The sequence below is a fragment of the Vitis riparia genome, chromosome 8 (assembly GCF_004353265.1).
Source record: "Vitis riparia cultivar Riparia Gloire de Montpellier isolate 1030 chromosome 8, EGFV_Vit.rip_1.0, whole genome shotgun sequence".
NCBI lineage: Eukaryota > Viridiplantae > Streptophyta > Magnoliopsida > Vitales > Vitaceae > Vitis > Vitis riparia.
The window spans coordinates 22,407,502-22,423,883 of NC_048438.1; the positions used below are offsets into that span (position 1 = coordinate 22,407,502).

The 16,382-nt window shown below is 32.4% G+C and overlaps 2 protein-coding genes across 3 annotated transcripts; one reads left to right on the top strand and one right to left on the bottom strand.

Moving 5' to 3' along the window:
* Positions 1-2,293: 2,293 nt before the first annotated feature.
* On the top strand, positions 2,294-2,824 carry LOC117921220 (polcalcin Che a 3-like). The gene has a single exon (XM_034839052.1). The coding sequence runs from the start codon at positions 2,401-2,403 to the stop codon at positions 2,653-2,655; it is 255 nt and encodes an 84-aa protein (XP_034694943.1). The 5' UTR covers positions 2,294-2,400; the 3' UTR covers positions 2,656-2,824.
* A 4,748-nt stretch (positions 2,825-7,572) lies between these two features.
* On the bottom strand, positions 7,573-10,027 carry LOC117920477 (beta-1,2-xylosyltransferase XYXT1-like). Of its 2 annotated transcripts, XM_034838038.1 has the most exons (4): positions 9,906-10,027; positions 9,612-9,806; positions 9,430-9,504; positions 7,573-9,115 (listed from the first exon to the last, which is right to left on the bottom strand). In XM_034838038.1, exons 2-4 carry the CDS (start codon positions 9,799-9,801, stop codon positions 7,788-7,790), a joined length of 1,593 nt encoding a protein of 530 aa, XP_034693929.1. In that variant the 5' UTR covers positions 9,802-9,806; positions 9,906-10,027; the 3' UTR covers positions 7,573-7,787. The 2 variants fall into 2 exon arrangements, with proteins under 2 accessions (XP_034693929.1, XP_034693928.1); XM_034838037.1 differs by having other exon boundaries at positions 9,612-10,027.
* Between the last annotated feature and the right edge of the window lie 6,355 nt (positions 10,028-16,382).

Below are 16,382 nucleotides of genomic sequence, written 5' to 3' on the forward strand. Positions count from 1 at the left end.
TGTGAGGAAATTCAGTTGTGTAGCACTTACTTGGTTTACAATGATAAAAGTTGTGATGAAATTCAGTTGTGTAGCACTTTTTTGGTTTACAACGATGATCAGTTGTGATGAAATTCAAATATGGGATTGCAATTGATACTATAATACTAGCAGTACTATGATTTCACAGATCCATTTGTTTTTCATGTCCTCTTTGATGTTCTAAGTGTTCATTTTTCAAAGATTAATTGATTTGCTTGTACTTTGAAATCATTATTGAATAGACTCAAATCCAAAGTGATGATTGCCAACTTGCCACAATATTATTGAAAATTTTAGGCAACTGAAGTGGGCAGACCAGTGTGATAAGATGTGAAAAGTATAAGTTGGAGGTGGATTTGAAAACAATACGAAGTATAATTTATTTAGAAACCAAAATTAGGGCAATGGAGTTGCTTAGCCCAAGATGCTAATAACATTTGTAGCAGAATGTTGTATATGCAACTCAAATGGGCAGGCTAATATGATAAGAAATGAAAAGTACAACTTGGAGATGGATTTGAAAACAATATGAAACATAATTTTTATCTTTCTGCTATAAACCAAAATCCGTTGCTTAACTCAAGTATATGATAACATTAGTGGCAGAATGGTGCATGATGGGCTTCCCAAGTCCATGCCCCTCTATTCAATTGCTTGCCTACCAATGAAATTCTAGTTAATATAATTAGTAGCATAATGCTAGGAGTTTGGGATTAATGGTTACAACTTAAGTGTGGTAGTGTGTGTGGAAGACCTCAGAAGACAGTGTCTATTGAGCATGTCATGTCATAAACGAGCTTGAAGAAAACATTACAATAGCGAGAACTGAGCAACTTACCCATGGCCTAATAATGTAACAATCTCCATTTGGCTTCAAGTTGTTTAAAACTTTGGGAACTGTTTAAGAGAAAATAACAGGGAATAAAAGGGAATAAAGGTGGTGTTATTGGTTAGTTTAAATAACCCTATCCTTTTCTTCAGCAAAAGAAAGATTAGGATACTAGTAGGAAAGATTGATAGAATTTGAATGACGATGTTTTTTTCTTATCTTAATTTAAATAAGATATGTTCAAATATAGTTTTTGCATGAGTCCTTGTCGATCCTTGGTATCTGATGTTTCAATGGTTCGCACATAGTTTTGAAAGGTACAATGTGCACCTAAAGTGCAAAAGTCTCCTATAGTTTAGGCACAAAACACACCAAAAGATTCACTACTTAGTGAAGTGAAATATTGTTTAATGCATATCAATTTTATAAAATATAATCTAAAATCCAATCTTATTGACAAAAAAATTACTATTTTAATATTTTAAAGAAACATTCAATTAGAATTGAACACCACCAATGTGTGATAATTAGACATGATACATAGGAAATGGGACAACCCATTCTACTATCGTGTCGATCCACTTATACCATTCTAGTATCACTTTTTGTTTTTGTTTTTGTTTTTTTTTTTCATTTTTTACATGTCAAATGTCATAAATACATCTTTCAACAACTATATAATGATTAATTTGATGGGTAATTTAATAACTATAGTAATGTAATTTTCACTTTTTTTTCATATAATTTGTTGAAATATTCAATAAAAAAATTATATTTCCTAGATTTCAATTTCTTTGAAGCAATTAAAATAAATTCCACTTAATAATGAAAAAAAAAAATTATAACTCCATAGCATCGACATAGCCCACCCACACAACATGATTGACACGTGGGCTCATGGGCCGTGATAGGTCATCTATTTGATTTGCAAGGGCTAACATGACATGAGCATGATAGGGGGGAAACCATTTTATTTTTTTTTACTTCTTTTCTTTTTTCCAATTATTTGTTATGAGAAAGGATAATGGGTCAAAATTATTATGAATAATTTGGCGAAACTTTGACAAATTGAAACTTTTGACTTATATGGTTGAGGCCTTTTAAGTTTGACGAGTCTAGTGGTTAATATAACACATCATTTGAAGTCAAAACATGTTAACCGAGATTATCCAAGATGCTTTTGCGATAATCATTAATAGCTTTGGAACAGGTTTTGACCCAATTTAGGAGGTAAAAGCCAAAGGCATGTATGTTAAAATTTTATGGGATTTTACACATGTGAGTCATTTGCATTTAGAATGAGTCGTTTGCATTCTCCAAATTTAGGTACAACAGTTGAGCCTAAACTACATTCTTCAGGTGAGATCCGATCCTCAAGTTATACCCTCCCGAGTTCAAAGCCTCACCTTACTCTTTCCAAAACCATCTCCTTTTAAAAGCCTCTCAATTCCCATCCATTATCAAAGAATTAACCCCACACTTTGATTGAACATTGCCCATCACCCCCATCACATTTCATATAGCTTGTCAATCAAAAGCAGAAGGCAAAAATGGCAGATAACCCCCAAGACCAAGAGGAGAGGGAGAGAATCTTCAAAAGGTTTGACACCAATGGGGATGGGAAGATATCATCAACGGAGCTGGGCGATGCCCTAAAAACATTGGGTTCTGTTTCAGCAGATGAAGTTCAGCGTATGATGCAGGAGATTGACACGGATGGCGATGGTTTCATTTCATTTGATGAATTTGCAGACTTCCACCGTGCCAACCGTGGCTTGATGAAGGATGTTGCTAAGGTTTTTTAATTTCTTTTATATTTATTTTTATATAAATATGTGTTGTTTTTTCATATTTGTTTTTGCTTTCACCCCCAACCCCAAGAGTTGCAGTCGCCATTTTGATGTGTCTCATTTTTGTTTTCTTTGTTATAATGTAATAGAATTGTGTTGGAAGTTTCCTAAGCATCACGTGTAACACAGGACTCATCCGTCTTCACTTTTAGCCGCCGTTAGAGATTATGATTTTTGTGTTTCAGACGACTGCCTTTTTCATTCCATGAAGTTTTACAAAATAAAAAATGTAGTATTTTCAATGGCACGATCAATTTAAAAACAACATGGCATACTTCAATTAAAATCATTATTATTTTCTTATTTGTTTTCATTATACTTTTTTATTTTGTTAAATCTACTTAAAATATTAAGCCTTTTTTAAGACATGGAGTCGAATTTTATTGAAAAAAAAACCATCAAATTTAGAATATTATTACATTTGATTAATATTAATTAATTAAATTTCACTTTTTTAGTTTTAAGACATTAAAAAAGAGTAAAATTCTATTTTATGTCTAAAATGAGCAAAATGCTATGATCACACCTTAAGATTTTAGTAGAATTTTTTTAAGTAATAAAAAATTATTATGAAAAGTTATAATGTAAATAAAAAAATTTAGTCACATTTTACTAAATTTGTTTTAATTTTTTTAATTTTAATTTTTTTTAATACTTTTAATTTTTAAAAGTATCATATTTCTTTTCCCTATGTGAACCTGTTCCTAATGATATCACTAGGAATCGACCATAATCCACCGGCTTTACAGGGAAAAGTCAGGACTCACTCGTTCATCTCCTCCATCACTTTCCCAATTGCAATTAAAGTCTGAAAAAAAGTATTAATAATTAAGTCAAAATTAATTTGCATAGATGTAGAAGAAGATTACCATAAACTACAATTTTCAATCATTCGCGTTGAATTCTCTCACTTTTCCTTCAAGGCTTTTTGTTTCAAAATAATGAGCCAGGAGGTACGTTGGCGCTGCCGATGTCCAATGCATATATCGGATAGCAAGGCATCGAAGTTTGGCTTCCTCTTCAACTAAAACATCAAATTAAATAAATGATAAATAATACTAATCAAATATGCATCTTCATTTAGCCAGAAAAAAAAAAAAGAAAAATAAATGAATTCAAAAGTGACAGAGTTGAACTTGAAAACTGGGAAAGAATGAAAAATGAGAGAGCTTTACAACATTAGTAAGCACCTGGTGTAATTGTTTGTCTCTTAGTTTTTCATTTAGAAGATTGCGGAGATATTACTTGCCATCAATTTTGGACCGCATAAGACTTTAATTATATTTGTTATACGACTAGGAAAGATAGAACTGTCATTCAAAAATGAAAAATGAAAAATCAAAATTTTATTAATAACTATAAAAAAATGTAAGTTATTAGTTTTATTGAACGAAATTACCTTGATTGTGGGAATATTTTAGAACATTCATTAAGATACAAATTCTTAATATCTTGAGCAGTAAACATTGGACGACCATTATCATTAAGTGTGGTTAGCATGGTAGTGACAAGACCACCTGTGCTTGTACTGGCAATCACATCAAAATAATCTGCAATTCTTGCATCCTCCCCATCCAGCTTTTGAACCAAGTTTAAAACGGCTTAAAGATAATAGTTTAATTATAAAATAAAATAAGAAGTATTAAGGTTAAGGTTGTTGTGACCCTGCATTTCTTGCATGCGTTCCTTTTCGATGGCGAGACTCACTTTTTATTTAAAAAATATTTTTTTGAAAATTGTTTTTGGAGTCACCACTATTTTTGTTTTATATTTTTAAAGGAAAAATAGGTCTATAAAAAACTAAGTATAAGTTTAAGAATCAAGTTACCAATTGGGAAGGTACGGTAAAATACTGTAACACCCCTCTAAGCCCTAAAATTAAGCCTCTACTAACCAGTTAAGACAAGTGTGGCAATTGATTGATTAATCATAAATACCAAATAATGATCAAGGGTGTAATGTCTTAGTATAAAATGAAAAGTAAGTAGGTATCCAAGATCATCCAAGTATGCTGAGAAGACTGAACCCAATGTGTCAATAGCTCCATAATCCATCGAAAGCAGCAATCATAAACAGAAAGTCAAATATCAATGTCAAAGATCAGCAAAGTGGCTATGCCCCAATATAAATGATATCCTTTGATATGGCTACACCACAATAATGAGGACAACATGAAATAATCGAATGATCTCCATACTACTTCATCAGATGCTTTAACTTAAAGAATCAATTTGATCTTGCTCCAAAAGATGGATATGCCCCAATGTAAAGGATCCAATAGGGTGGCTATGCTCCAATGTAAAATACTCTTCATCACGACTATGCCCTAGCACAAAATTGTTTGAAGTGGCTATATTCCAAGATAAATCAAACTCCATCATCGATGAGAAAGCTATGCCTCAACATTCATCATCAGGTCAAGATCAATCTCAACTCCTGATACTGAAAATGGGTATATCTCAATGTAATCTCAACAACTCTCAATTCCATCATAATGGAATGAAATGGTTATGCCTACCATGAAAATCTATGAAGTAATTGTGTCTCAAAATAAACATCACCTCAAAAATCATCCATCGATGAGAGGAGTGTGTCCCAATGTAGAATATCAAGGAGAGTGATTGTATCTCCAATAAAAGTGCTCTCTTAAATGGCTATGCCCCAATGTACAGTCATCCCACAACTCCTAATCCATTATAATCCAAGTGAAGAAGCAAACTAGTTATGCCTTAGTGTAGGGCATCATCTCAAAAAATTTGTCATCGATGAGCGTTGTATGCCCCAATGTAGATCACATCATCTCAAAAATCCATCATTGATAAAGAGGGTTATGCCCCAGTGTAAATCATATCATAGCTCCTCATCCATCATACTCTAAGTAATAATGTCCAACCAATCCCAAGTATCACCCATGTGTGAGCTTTCAAATATAATGTGTGAAGCCATGGCCTTAGGGTGGTCTTAAGACACAGGACATAATGTAAGCTAAGGTAATAGGGTGAAAGAAACGAGAGGAAACTAGGCTCAATAATCCCCATAATATAATCCCCATACCTCTCTTGTGTGTGATGCAATGCATAGAAAACCTCATAAGTCATGGACTTAGGGGTTCCCACACGAAAATGATGATAAAGGAATGAATATATCAAATAAGCAAGAATAACGTGTGGATACTCTGAGAGCTCTCATACAAACTCTATCCAACACATGAACCCAATGAAGCAAACTATCACATTCATACATGTGCTCAAAGGAAAATGGCACAACAAACAATGCGTTTTTTTTTTTTTTTTTTGTGCATAATCTAATCAATAACGAATGACCTCCCATGAAATACATAACCAAATAAGTAAAATCTCCTTATGTACTAATGTAACATGAATCCTCACTAACAAGATAACCCCTTAAAATAAGATCTCTAAACCATTGCCCATAAAGTGAACTGGGGGAAAGATGTGACCATTCTCCATGCAGTGACGTGTGGAAAACCATCACTTAAGGTGAAATAAGGTTAGTGTTAAGTAGGCAATGATGAGGAAAAAGAAAGAGGATGAATATCACAAGTGGTGATATGTGATGTCAGAAAAAAGGATGAGATGATGTCAAAGTGGAAAATATCACAATAAAAAAAGAGAGATTAGGCCTAAATATATCTATCAGGTCTAGAACTCATGAGGTATCTAATCAAAGCATGCAACAAGCACTATAGTCCCTAACCTGGTATAATAAGTAAATGAGGCGATGAAACAAAATTTTATGGTGCTCATGTGAGGCTCAAAGGGCTAGCAACGGGTAACTCTATACGCAAAGTGATAAGATAAATAGGCTCATGAAACGATGGTCACTCATCATTTGACCAAAACCTCAAACATCTTGCTCTCAATATCACATGATCAATGCTAGAGACTTGGCATCCATCCAACATAGTCATATCAACCTCTAAGGATCTATATGGAAGTCAACTCCAAATGCTCTATGCAACCTCTCTGTCCATCGCAAAAATAGGATAGTCAACAATCTCATCAGGCGACCGACCCATCTCTCATCACAAATCACTCATCATCATCTCATAAAATCATCATCTCTACTCATCCCAACTCTTTAAAGTCATGTGCAATGGCTCAGATCTGGATGCTCTATAACAATCTCTCTACTCGTCTCAACCATAGAACAATCAATTCCCATGCATGTTATAATGGTAAAATATGATGAATATTGATAGTATTTGTGAACGAGAATGAGTCCCCTAAGTAGAGAGAATGGCCATGTTCAATCTTACTAAATATAGATAAAAAAAAATACCAAAAAAAACTGTAAGACTCAATATTATGGATATAATCATATAAAAGAAACTTGAGAGTTTGGTTGATTGAGAATTGCGTCCACGTTTCTTTGTTTTGACCAAAATAGAACCTTTCCCCTCTAACCACAATTCAATACATGTGGACAGCTAAAGGCTAAAGCCATGAGTTGAAGATTGTCCAAGTGAATGATGTTAGCAGAGTTAAGACCCAGCTTGAAATCAAACTACCAAACTCACCGCCTAAATGTGGGCACCCACCCATAACCTGCCACTGACCACACCATTGTAATCTTCCTCCAATATGAAAGGAAAATTATTAGATACTCTCAGAAAATAGCACTGGTTTGTGTTTGAAACAAACAAGCATTTCACATGCTTGTGAATTGCATCATGTCTTTGACCTTTAGACCTAACTAACAACGCCTTCAACATATGCTCAAATATCTCATATCCCTCTGCAAGAGGGATATGCCCACATCCATATTTACCTTTTAGCTTTAGTTTTCAAGCCACTGTCTTTCTTCTCAGCCAGGTTAACCATGGAGGGGGACAAGAAAAGAAAAGCATCATCAGAAAAATCAAAACACAATTTACCTGAGGCTTAACATTTCACTGCAGCAAACCTCCATATACAGAAGAAAAAAATTAATTAAAATGAAAGAACGCTTGCTTCAAAGCTTTATTCTTTTATACTAAATGTGCAGAAGAGGGCATGTGAACACAATCTATACAATCTATACAAGAACTCAATAAAATGGGGTGAAGACAGCAAAACGAATAAAACTCAATATGACAAAAAATGAGAGTGTCGCGAGGCTTGTAAGATGTAGTAGTCATAGGCACAAACCAACTGCTTCCGAAACCTTCTGAGGTCCAATGTCACAGTTTGGTGATCCAGATATACCCTCTTAGTGAATTCCCATCCCTTTTTGGCTAGACTGTCTGGGTCTCTCAGAACAGGATCATCTTTAGCATACTCATTATACAATGAGCTCTCTCTTGGAAGAATTTTATAGCCCATGTATTTTAAACCAAGCTTCTCTGCAGGTTCCCCATAGTAAGTATCTGCCGGCCATTCAGTTCCCAGAGGAATTACTTGGATAAATACAGAGCCAGGCTGCAGAAACAGAATATGGGTCATAGCAGCACCATGGACTCCAACCATGGCATCACTTGAATTTAGCACCCTATAGATCTTGGCCAGTTCAGTGGCTCTATTGGGCCTCAGAACTTTGACTTGAAACCCTATTTCCTTAGCCATTTGCACCATCAAATCCTCATTAGTTATGGCTCTGGCACCAGTTCGAGACAGTACAACCAATTTCGGTTTCTTCAACTGATGTACTTGCTCTTCTTTCCCTGTTTCTAATGGGGGCTTTAGTGATGGTGGTAAAGATTGTTCCTCTTTCATTTTCGACTGCACTTTCTGTTCCTTGGCTTGAATTAAACTTCTAATTCTAGGCAAATAAGCCTGGTCTAGAAGGTTACGGAAATCTCTGATGCTCTCATTTCCCTCCACCAGTGAAGAATCCACGGTGAGCTCATCATGGATCCTCAAACCAACAATCGCTTCTGGAAAACAATGGGTTCTGTTATCTCCACTAAAATCAATTGGTGGGTAATCTGATAACTGTGAAATCACGTCTCCATACTTAGTAATCCACCAATCATGGTACTCAAGAATAACAAACACAACCCTCTTGTTCAGATGCTGGGAAGTTATATACAAAGGAAGAATCCCATCATTGAATTCATGGTATATGTTACCTGTATAGCCTCCGGTGGAGAAGAACACAGCTGGAACATCATGGTGGACATCACAGTGATGGTGAGTGCCATAACCCTCTTTTTTCGAGATAAGGTGTAATTCATCAATGGTGTCCATGACACTGGCTTCCCATTTTCGGGTATAAGGTTTGATCTTTTCGTGTTGGAGTTGCTCTTCTTCAAACTCCTTGCCTTCTCCAGATATGCTTGAAACATGATCAGTAAAGGCGTTGGGGTCTCTTGAACCATACAGGAAGATTGATGATGAAGAAGAGTGCGTTCTTACATCCCCTTTCATGAAACATATATCTGTACGAAAGGCGCTTCTATCACAGCAAATAGTTCCTGCATTTACACCAAAAAAAACCCCTTAAAATCTACAAAATTTCAAAAATCAAATGGAACCGCATTTTCCAACTGCTTATATCATCTAATAAAAAATTCATTCCATGAAGAATGCACTGTTTGGATGCAGATGATACAGAGGAATTTGAGCTGATTATTCATCTTTGGCGAAAAAATCAATATGAAGCAAAAAAAAATAGAAAATCTTCGTCTTTCCCCTCTTTTTATCAACAGTCAAACGGGAGGTCCAGCTATTACGTTGAAGGAAAAAAAGTTCAAATAAACCACCCAAGAAAGCAAAATAAGAGACTAACCATTTGAGATTGAAGAACAAAGGGGAGTTTTCGCATCCATTTCAGCAACAGGGCCATCATATTCTCCAAATGAATCTGCAAAACCCAGAACATAAACCTCGAGATAAGACAAAAAAAGCAAACAAAAAACAGAGAAAACAGCGGAAACCCGTGAAAAAAAAAAGGAAGAAAGAAAGGCTCACATATGGGAAAGCTGAAAAGGCAAGGGGCCAGGACAAAGCAGCAAGAGAGCAGAGACAGAAAAAGTAAGGCAAGAAGCTTGGGCCTTGTTCTCTTGTAATAACCAGCGCTTCCACACTCATCAACAAGGCTCTGTGCCTCTTCATCATCTTCGCCTTTCCTCAACTGATGATACCGCTGATGGTGCACCATTTCTCCTGTTGAAACAGAGAAAAAAGCAAAGCTTTTGTTGTGGGTTATGAAGTCTGAACCCAACACAGACAAAGAAACAGAGAAAAAGAGAGAGATTTATATACAGAAAGGGAGAGCTGGTGATGGGTGGTTCTGGGTTCGTTCCTGTTGGTATGAAGCAGAAACTTGAAATGGGTGTACAAAGGGAGAGAGCTGGAAAGAAGAAGGTGTCAACGAAAGAAGGCTGGTTCAGGGGAGGGGGCTTTCAAGGTGATATTTCTGATTCCAGTCAAATACGTGTGCTGGTACACAAGCCCATCAAAATACACTTGGCCGTTTTTGTGGTTTTCCTTTTCATCTCACGCGCCCCATTACTGCCCTTAAATCCCTTCTTGGAAAGTCTTCATTATTGGATGTTTTTTCAAATAAAACTTTAAGTTTAAATAAAAAGTACAAAGAATGCTATTCACATAAAATAAAATTTAATATGATAAAATAAAATGAGGCTAAATAATTTTTATGAAGATAATTGTGAAAGGTCCGATGCTTATGAGTTGTCAGACTGGGACAATAATATTTTCAAATATTAGTTTTTGAAAACAGTTTTTAAAACTGTTTCTTAAATATTTTAAAATTTTTGAAAATTTAAATATAGAAAATAATTTTATAAACTTATTCAAGACGATACTATGCACATGTATGATATAAATTTTTTCTATTAGTATATAGATTTTTAATGATATACCTAACGCGCTAAGTAGTTGCAATAATTATATGTAAAAATACGGGGCGTATAAAGGGACCTCACGCTTCCTTGGGGCGCGTGGAGATGAATGACGGCGACTGTGCTTTGAAGAAGCCAATCTTCCGAAGCAAACATCCTCCAAACACCGAACACTGGAAATCTAATGTGGGTTTTAATTTTAATATTTATGGTGGGAAGCTACAATCTCAATGCCATTAAATATTGAAAAAAAAAAATCTAAATTGGACCGCAAAAGCAGAATTTAGTTATCCTGTAAGCAACATTAAGGCATCTTTATAAGTTGTACAAGCATTAACAAGTTTATATTTTTAATAAATGATTTGAAAATTCTTAAATTTTTCGATAATTATTTAATTTTTTAAGGTATTTTATGTATTGAAAATTGTCCAAAGGTATTTTTTTATATTTAAAAAATATATAATTTGAATAATAGATTCTAGACAAACTCTTATATTGCTGTTTTTTTTAGAAATAATTTCAAAATTTTTTTTTTTCAATGTCTCTTATGGGTTGAAAATTCCATAAAAGGAAAAGGAAGTAAAAGACCTATTGGTACATTTGGAAAAATAAATTTCTTGGAGTAAAGCTTTTAAGTTTGAAAATTTATGAAAGGTGATAAATAAATATTGGTGGTTGGGTAATAGGGAAGAGCCGAAGAGAGCATTGGGGGCATAATCAAGATTCAAAAAGCGCAAACTACTAACCGCTAATTGAGGCAGAGGCATTTAGGAATCAGGTCTGCGTTGGCGGCAAAAATGGATACAAAGATCAGGATATTTGCATTTGTGCCCCTTACATTTTGATAGTTTTTCTGTTTGTTCCATTTTATTTTCATAATTTATTCAAAGAAGATGCCATTTTACCTTCTTTTTTTTTCTTTTAATATTTAATATTATGAAAAATAGAAGAATGTGGCCATATAAAAAACAAAAAGTTGTTCTTTTAACACAAACTTAAATATAAAAAATAATTTCAAAATCCTCAACTTTTTTTTTTTTTTTTGGTAATGAATGGGATGATATGGAATTGTGGGGAAGAGGTGTGGGTTGAGTGAAAGCAAGGTGCAATTAGTTGACAATTGGACCGTTGGATAAAGGGTCCTTATTTTGGCTTGTCCAGTCCAGCTGACTTCTGCTGGACTACAGCAGGTCTGTCACGTGAGCGGTGAGCCGAATAGGCTAATACCAGTATACATCCTGGTAAAAAGAATTTATATATATATTTATAAATAAAAAACCTTGGTATGGTATTTTATGATAATAAGTGAATAAAACTCCTTTTCATAATTAAGTTTAAATGGAATTTTGTTCCCAAAGATAACATAGAACTAACCATTATCAGATAAGTTTTAATATTTTCATTGTTTAACCACTAAAGTTTTTTGGAAGGTTTTTGACAAAAAAAAAAATAATTAAAACTTATAATATATTGTAGACCCAAAATTCGTCCCAACTTTTTTTTTATTGTTATTGTTTTATTTTATTTTATTTTATTTTTTTATTTATTTTTATTTTTGCTTATTTGACTTATTTTAAGACTTTTGGTTAATATTTATTAGACTTTTTCTTTTTAACTTTTAACTCAAGTTTCGTCGGAGAATTAATCTTGGTCCTTCTTTTTTTCCATCAAATACCCATCACCCATTTGCCTAACCCTCTCTTTTCTCTCTCCATCTCAACCCAAGATAGCCCCCTCACCCACGTTTTCCCCAATCTTCTCTTCTTCCACTCTCTTTCTTTTTGTCTAGATTTTCTTTTTTCTTTATTTCATTTTCTTTCTTCTTCATCTCATTTTGTTTCTCTCTAACCCGTGGCTGTCTCTCACCATCGATGACGCTACTATCGGTGACCCATTGCCAACAACCCATTACTAGCAGCACCACTGCCGACGACGCTACTATCGGCCGACAGCCATCTCCAACACCGATAGTCTTCTCTGTCACATCCTCTCTCTTTCTCTCTTCTTTCCTACCCAACATCACTCACCATCTCTGTCATCCTAAACCTCTCAATTGTTGCCCTAACAGTCATGGTTGTGCTGCTCGATCGCCTTAGAAAATTCTACGACAACAACCTTCCCCGCCCCCATATCTACACCAAAGTCAAGTTGAACCCTTCTCGGGTTGATTCACCTTCTTTCCTACCCAACATCACTCACCATCTCTGTCATCCTAAACCTCTCAATTGTTGCCCTAACAGTCATGGTTGTGCTGCTCAATCGCCTTAGAAAATTCTACGACAACAACCTTCCCCGCCCCCATATCTACACCAAAGTCAAGTTGAACCCTTCTCGGGTTGATTCACCTTCTTTCCTACCCAACATCACTCACCATCTCTGTCATCCTAAACCTCCCCAATCGTTGTCCTAACAGTCATGGTTGTGCTGCTCGATCGCCTCAGAAAATTCTACGACAACAACCTTCCTCGCCCCCACATCTACACCAAAGTTAAGTTGAACCCTTCTCGGGTTGATTCGCCTAGAAAAGTGAATTCTCTCTTCATTGATTCGTACAGGTTTATAGGATTTGGGTATTTGCTTTGGATAATTGGATTTCCTACATGGCTTTTGATTTATTCATTTGGGTTTATTTTGGGTTGATTTCTATTTTCTATCTATTGGTGTTGGCCTTGGCTTGTTGGATTGTTATTTGGTTTGAGTTGGGCCATTATATTAGTTGGATTTGGGCTGGTATATTTATTAAATCTTGTATTAGGTCTAACCCTTTTGCTAATACATGGTTGTGACATTTCTTTTTGTTGTTATTAAGAGCGGGAATTGAGAGCAAGAGGACGACTCTTGAGACTTTTTGTAATCTTCTCTGTATTTCCTATGATATTTGTGAGAGGGTCAAGGGTTTTTTTTTTTTGGGTATTTTTGAGTTTTATTTTGAAAGTTTTTGGAGGCCCATTACTCTTATTGGGATTGCACTATTAAGGTTACTCTTACGTCCTTGTCCTTCAAGTTTTGTTGTATATATTCATTTCGGTTTTCTTTTTGTGTACATGTGAATGTATCATTAGTGTTTAGATTTTTTATTGTATATGTATATTTAATTTGTGATTCATGGATTAATTTTTGTTTCCATTTATTTTTTATCCTTATTCAATACGCTCTATTAACCTTTGTTTTGAGTTATTTGTATTTTATTTTTCTGTTGAGGGAATAATCCAATAATGGGATAATGTTTTTGTTTGAAAAATATTTTTTTTCTTATTGCCTTTAATGAACGAAAATTCTTTTTAGAATAAATATTTAGTCCTTTTTAATAAATGTTGGCTTAATAATTTGGTTTTTATTTTTTAAAGATTTTTTTTTGTATTAATAAGTATAAAAACCATTTTCAAGAAACCTTTTTTTTTAAATAAAATAAAAATAAAACTCTAAAAAAATTGAAAAATAGTTTTTTATATATATAAATAAGAAAAAAAGAAACATTTTTTAGAATAAAATTGAATTTCCCTTTTAAATAAATTGAGATTTAAAAAAAAAATTTAAATAAATATTTTTTTATATGTTTTAAATAAATTTGAACTTTTTTTTCTCTCTTTTTATTTTTTTATATAATTAATTTAAAATAATTTTTTAGAATAAAATGTTGATAACTTTTTTAAAAAAATAAATAAATAAATTGTAAAGCTTTTCTAAATAATTTTGAGATTTTTTTAAAGTATTTTTTTTAAATATTTTCTAATTCAAGTAGAAATTCTTTTTTTGTCAATAATTTTTTTTGTAAATATTTAAAAAAAATATTAAAATTTGTTTTGAATGGAATTCTTTTGTAAATAAAATTGTGAAAAAAGGTCTTTATTTTGAAATAAAAGATAAATTAAATTTTATTTTTAGATAAACTTATAAAAAGAAAAAATAGTTATTTTTCTTTTCTATAGCTCACCATATATTCCCAATAAGTAACTTGACCCCCAATCAGATTTATTTTTTCTTTTCCTTCAGGAGTCACACTTAGGATTTTTATTTCTTATTTTGTTTTTCCTTTTAAAAATAAAACAAAAATAAGTGACGATTATAAATCTTTTTCTAAAAATCAAAATTTCACCAAATAAATAAAAAACGAATCACTCCATCGAGTGGGAATGCATCTAGGAAATGCGGAGTCCACATATATGTTCTAAAAATAATTTATTTTTATAACAAATTCTCAAAAAATTATTTTTTGTTAAAATTTTATCAAGTTATTTTTATTATAAAAAAACTATTTGTCAAACTATTGTTTGTTATAAAGAATAAAAAACCATTTTCATTGACATGATTAAAATCATTTTTAAATTAACACTTTTATACACATCATAAAATTATAGTTATCAATTATGATTTTATATTTAAGAAAATTATGAAGGTGATTGAGATGTACTAATCTAAAAATGATTTTTATAGAATATCTATTTTGTGGATTTTTTTTTTCTCAAACATGTAATTTTTGCTTGTAACTTGAGAGATTTCATATGGGATGATGATTTCTTTGAGATTGAATTTTATGGAAAGAGTTTACAAATGTTGTCAAAATTGAAGAGAAAGGTAGGTTTAAAGAGATATATGCTTGTTTCTTCTTTTGAGATGGGCTTGCATGCTGGTCAAGATCTCTTCGAAAAAAATGCCAATAATTTCGGCGACGCTTTATGGTAAAAGGAGCCTATGCATGGATTTGGGGATCTCTTCTATGGCCATTTGCATGATGAGACGTGTTCATCCAACGCTCCTAAGTCATGCCTCTGCCTTTTATATTCTACCATCACCAAAGTTAGAATCTCAGTCCCTTTCACACTACATTATTTCAATTAATAAGTTAATGCTATGTGTTGATGAGAGAGAAAATATGAAAAAAACAAAAAAAAAAGTAAAAAATAAAAAATATATTTAAATTTAATAAATTATATATACACAATTATTTCAAATTTATTTCACTTATTTAATTATTTCTTTATGTAAAGATTGAATAACTTACAATATATAAAATTTTAACTAATTAAAAATACAATTTTCCCCCATACTAAAAATAAAACTTTTATTCATATGATTACTAGTTTTAAAATTTATGAATATGTATACGATGACTTTTACAACCTTTAATATTCTTTTAACTCATTTATTGCAAATATATATATATATATATATATATATTATTTATCATAATTTCTACCACTTCTAATTATTTTTATCCATTTAATTATCTTTTTCATTGTTAGGAGATTTTGTTTTATTTTTTTCTCCGGTCGGTCTCCTACACTTTTGTTTACATCATGCATCTATCTTAAACTTGTAAGATATTTTTAATAATGAAAATATCCAATGTGTGATGTGTCAAGGATTAGGGCATCATCACTCATACAATATTTTATAATAGCGTAACTTGAATGAATAGTCTAATTCAATCTACAACAAACTTCACATTTGAGGAATTTTAATAACCGTTTTTATAATTATGAGTTGAGTACGCGTCATATTTTTTTTAATTTGAACTCAATTTAAGTTAAATTTGAATAAATATTTGGACTTAAAACAGAACTTTATTTAGTATTTTGATAATATTTATAATTTTATATTATCTTATATAATAATCTTAATTTTATTTTAGTTTTTAGATTTGTTTAAAAAAGTTAAATTATAATTATACGACATACTTTTTAATCTTTTAAATATATGTAAATTTATTTTATTTTATTTTTTGCTATTATCTTTGATTTTTTTTCTCATTTACTATTTAAATCTTAAAATAAATACATAAGAAATATCATTCCAACATGAGCTTAAAAAATAAGATTAAGTTAAATTTGGATAGAATAATCCGATTGATTGAATTAAGTTTAAATTGATTATATTT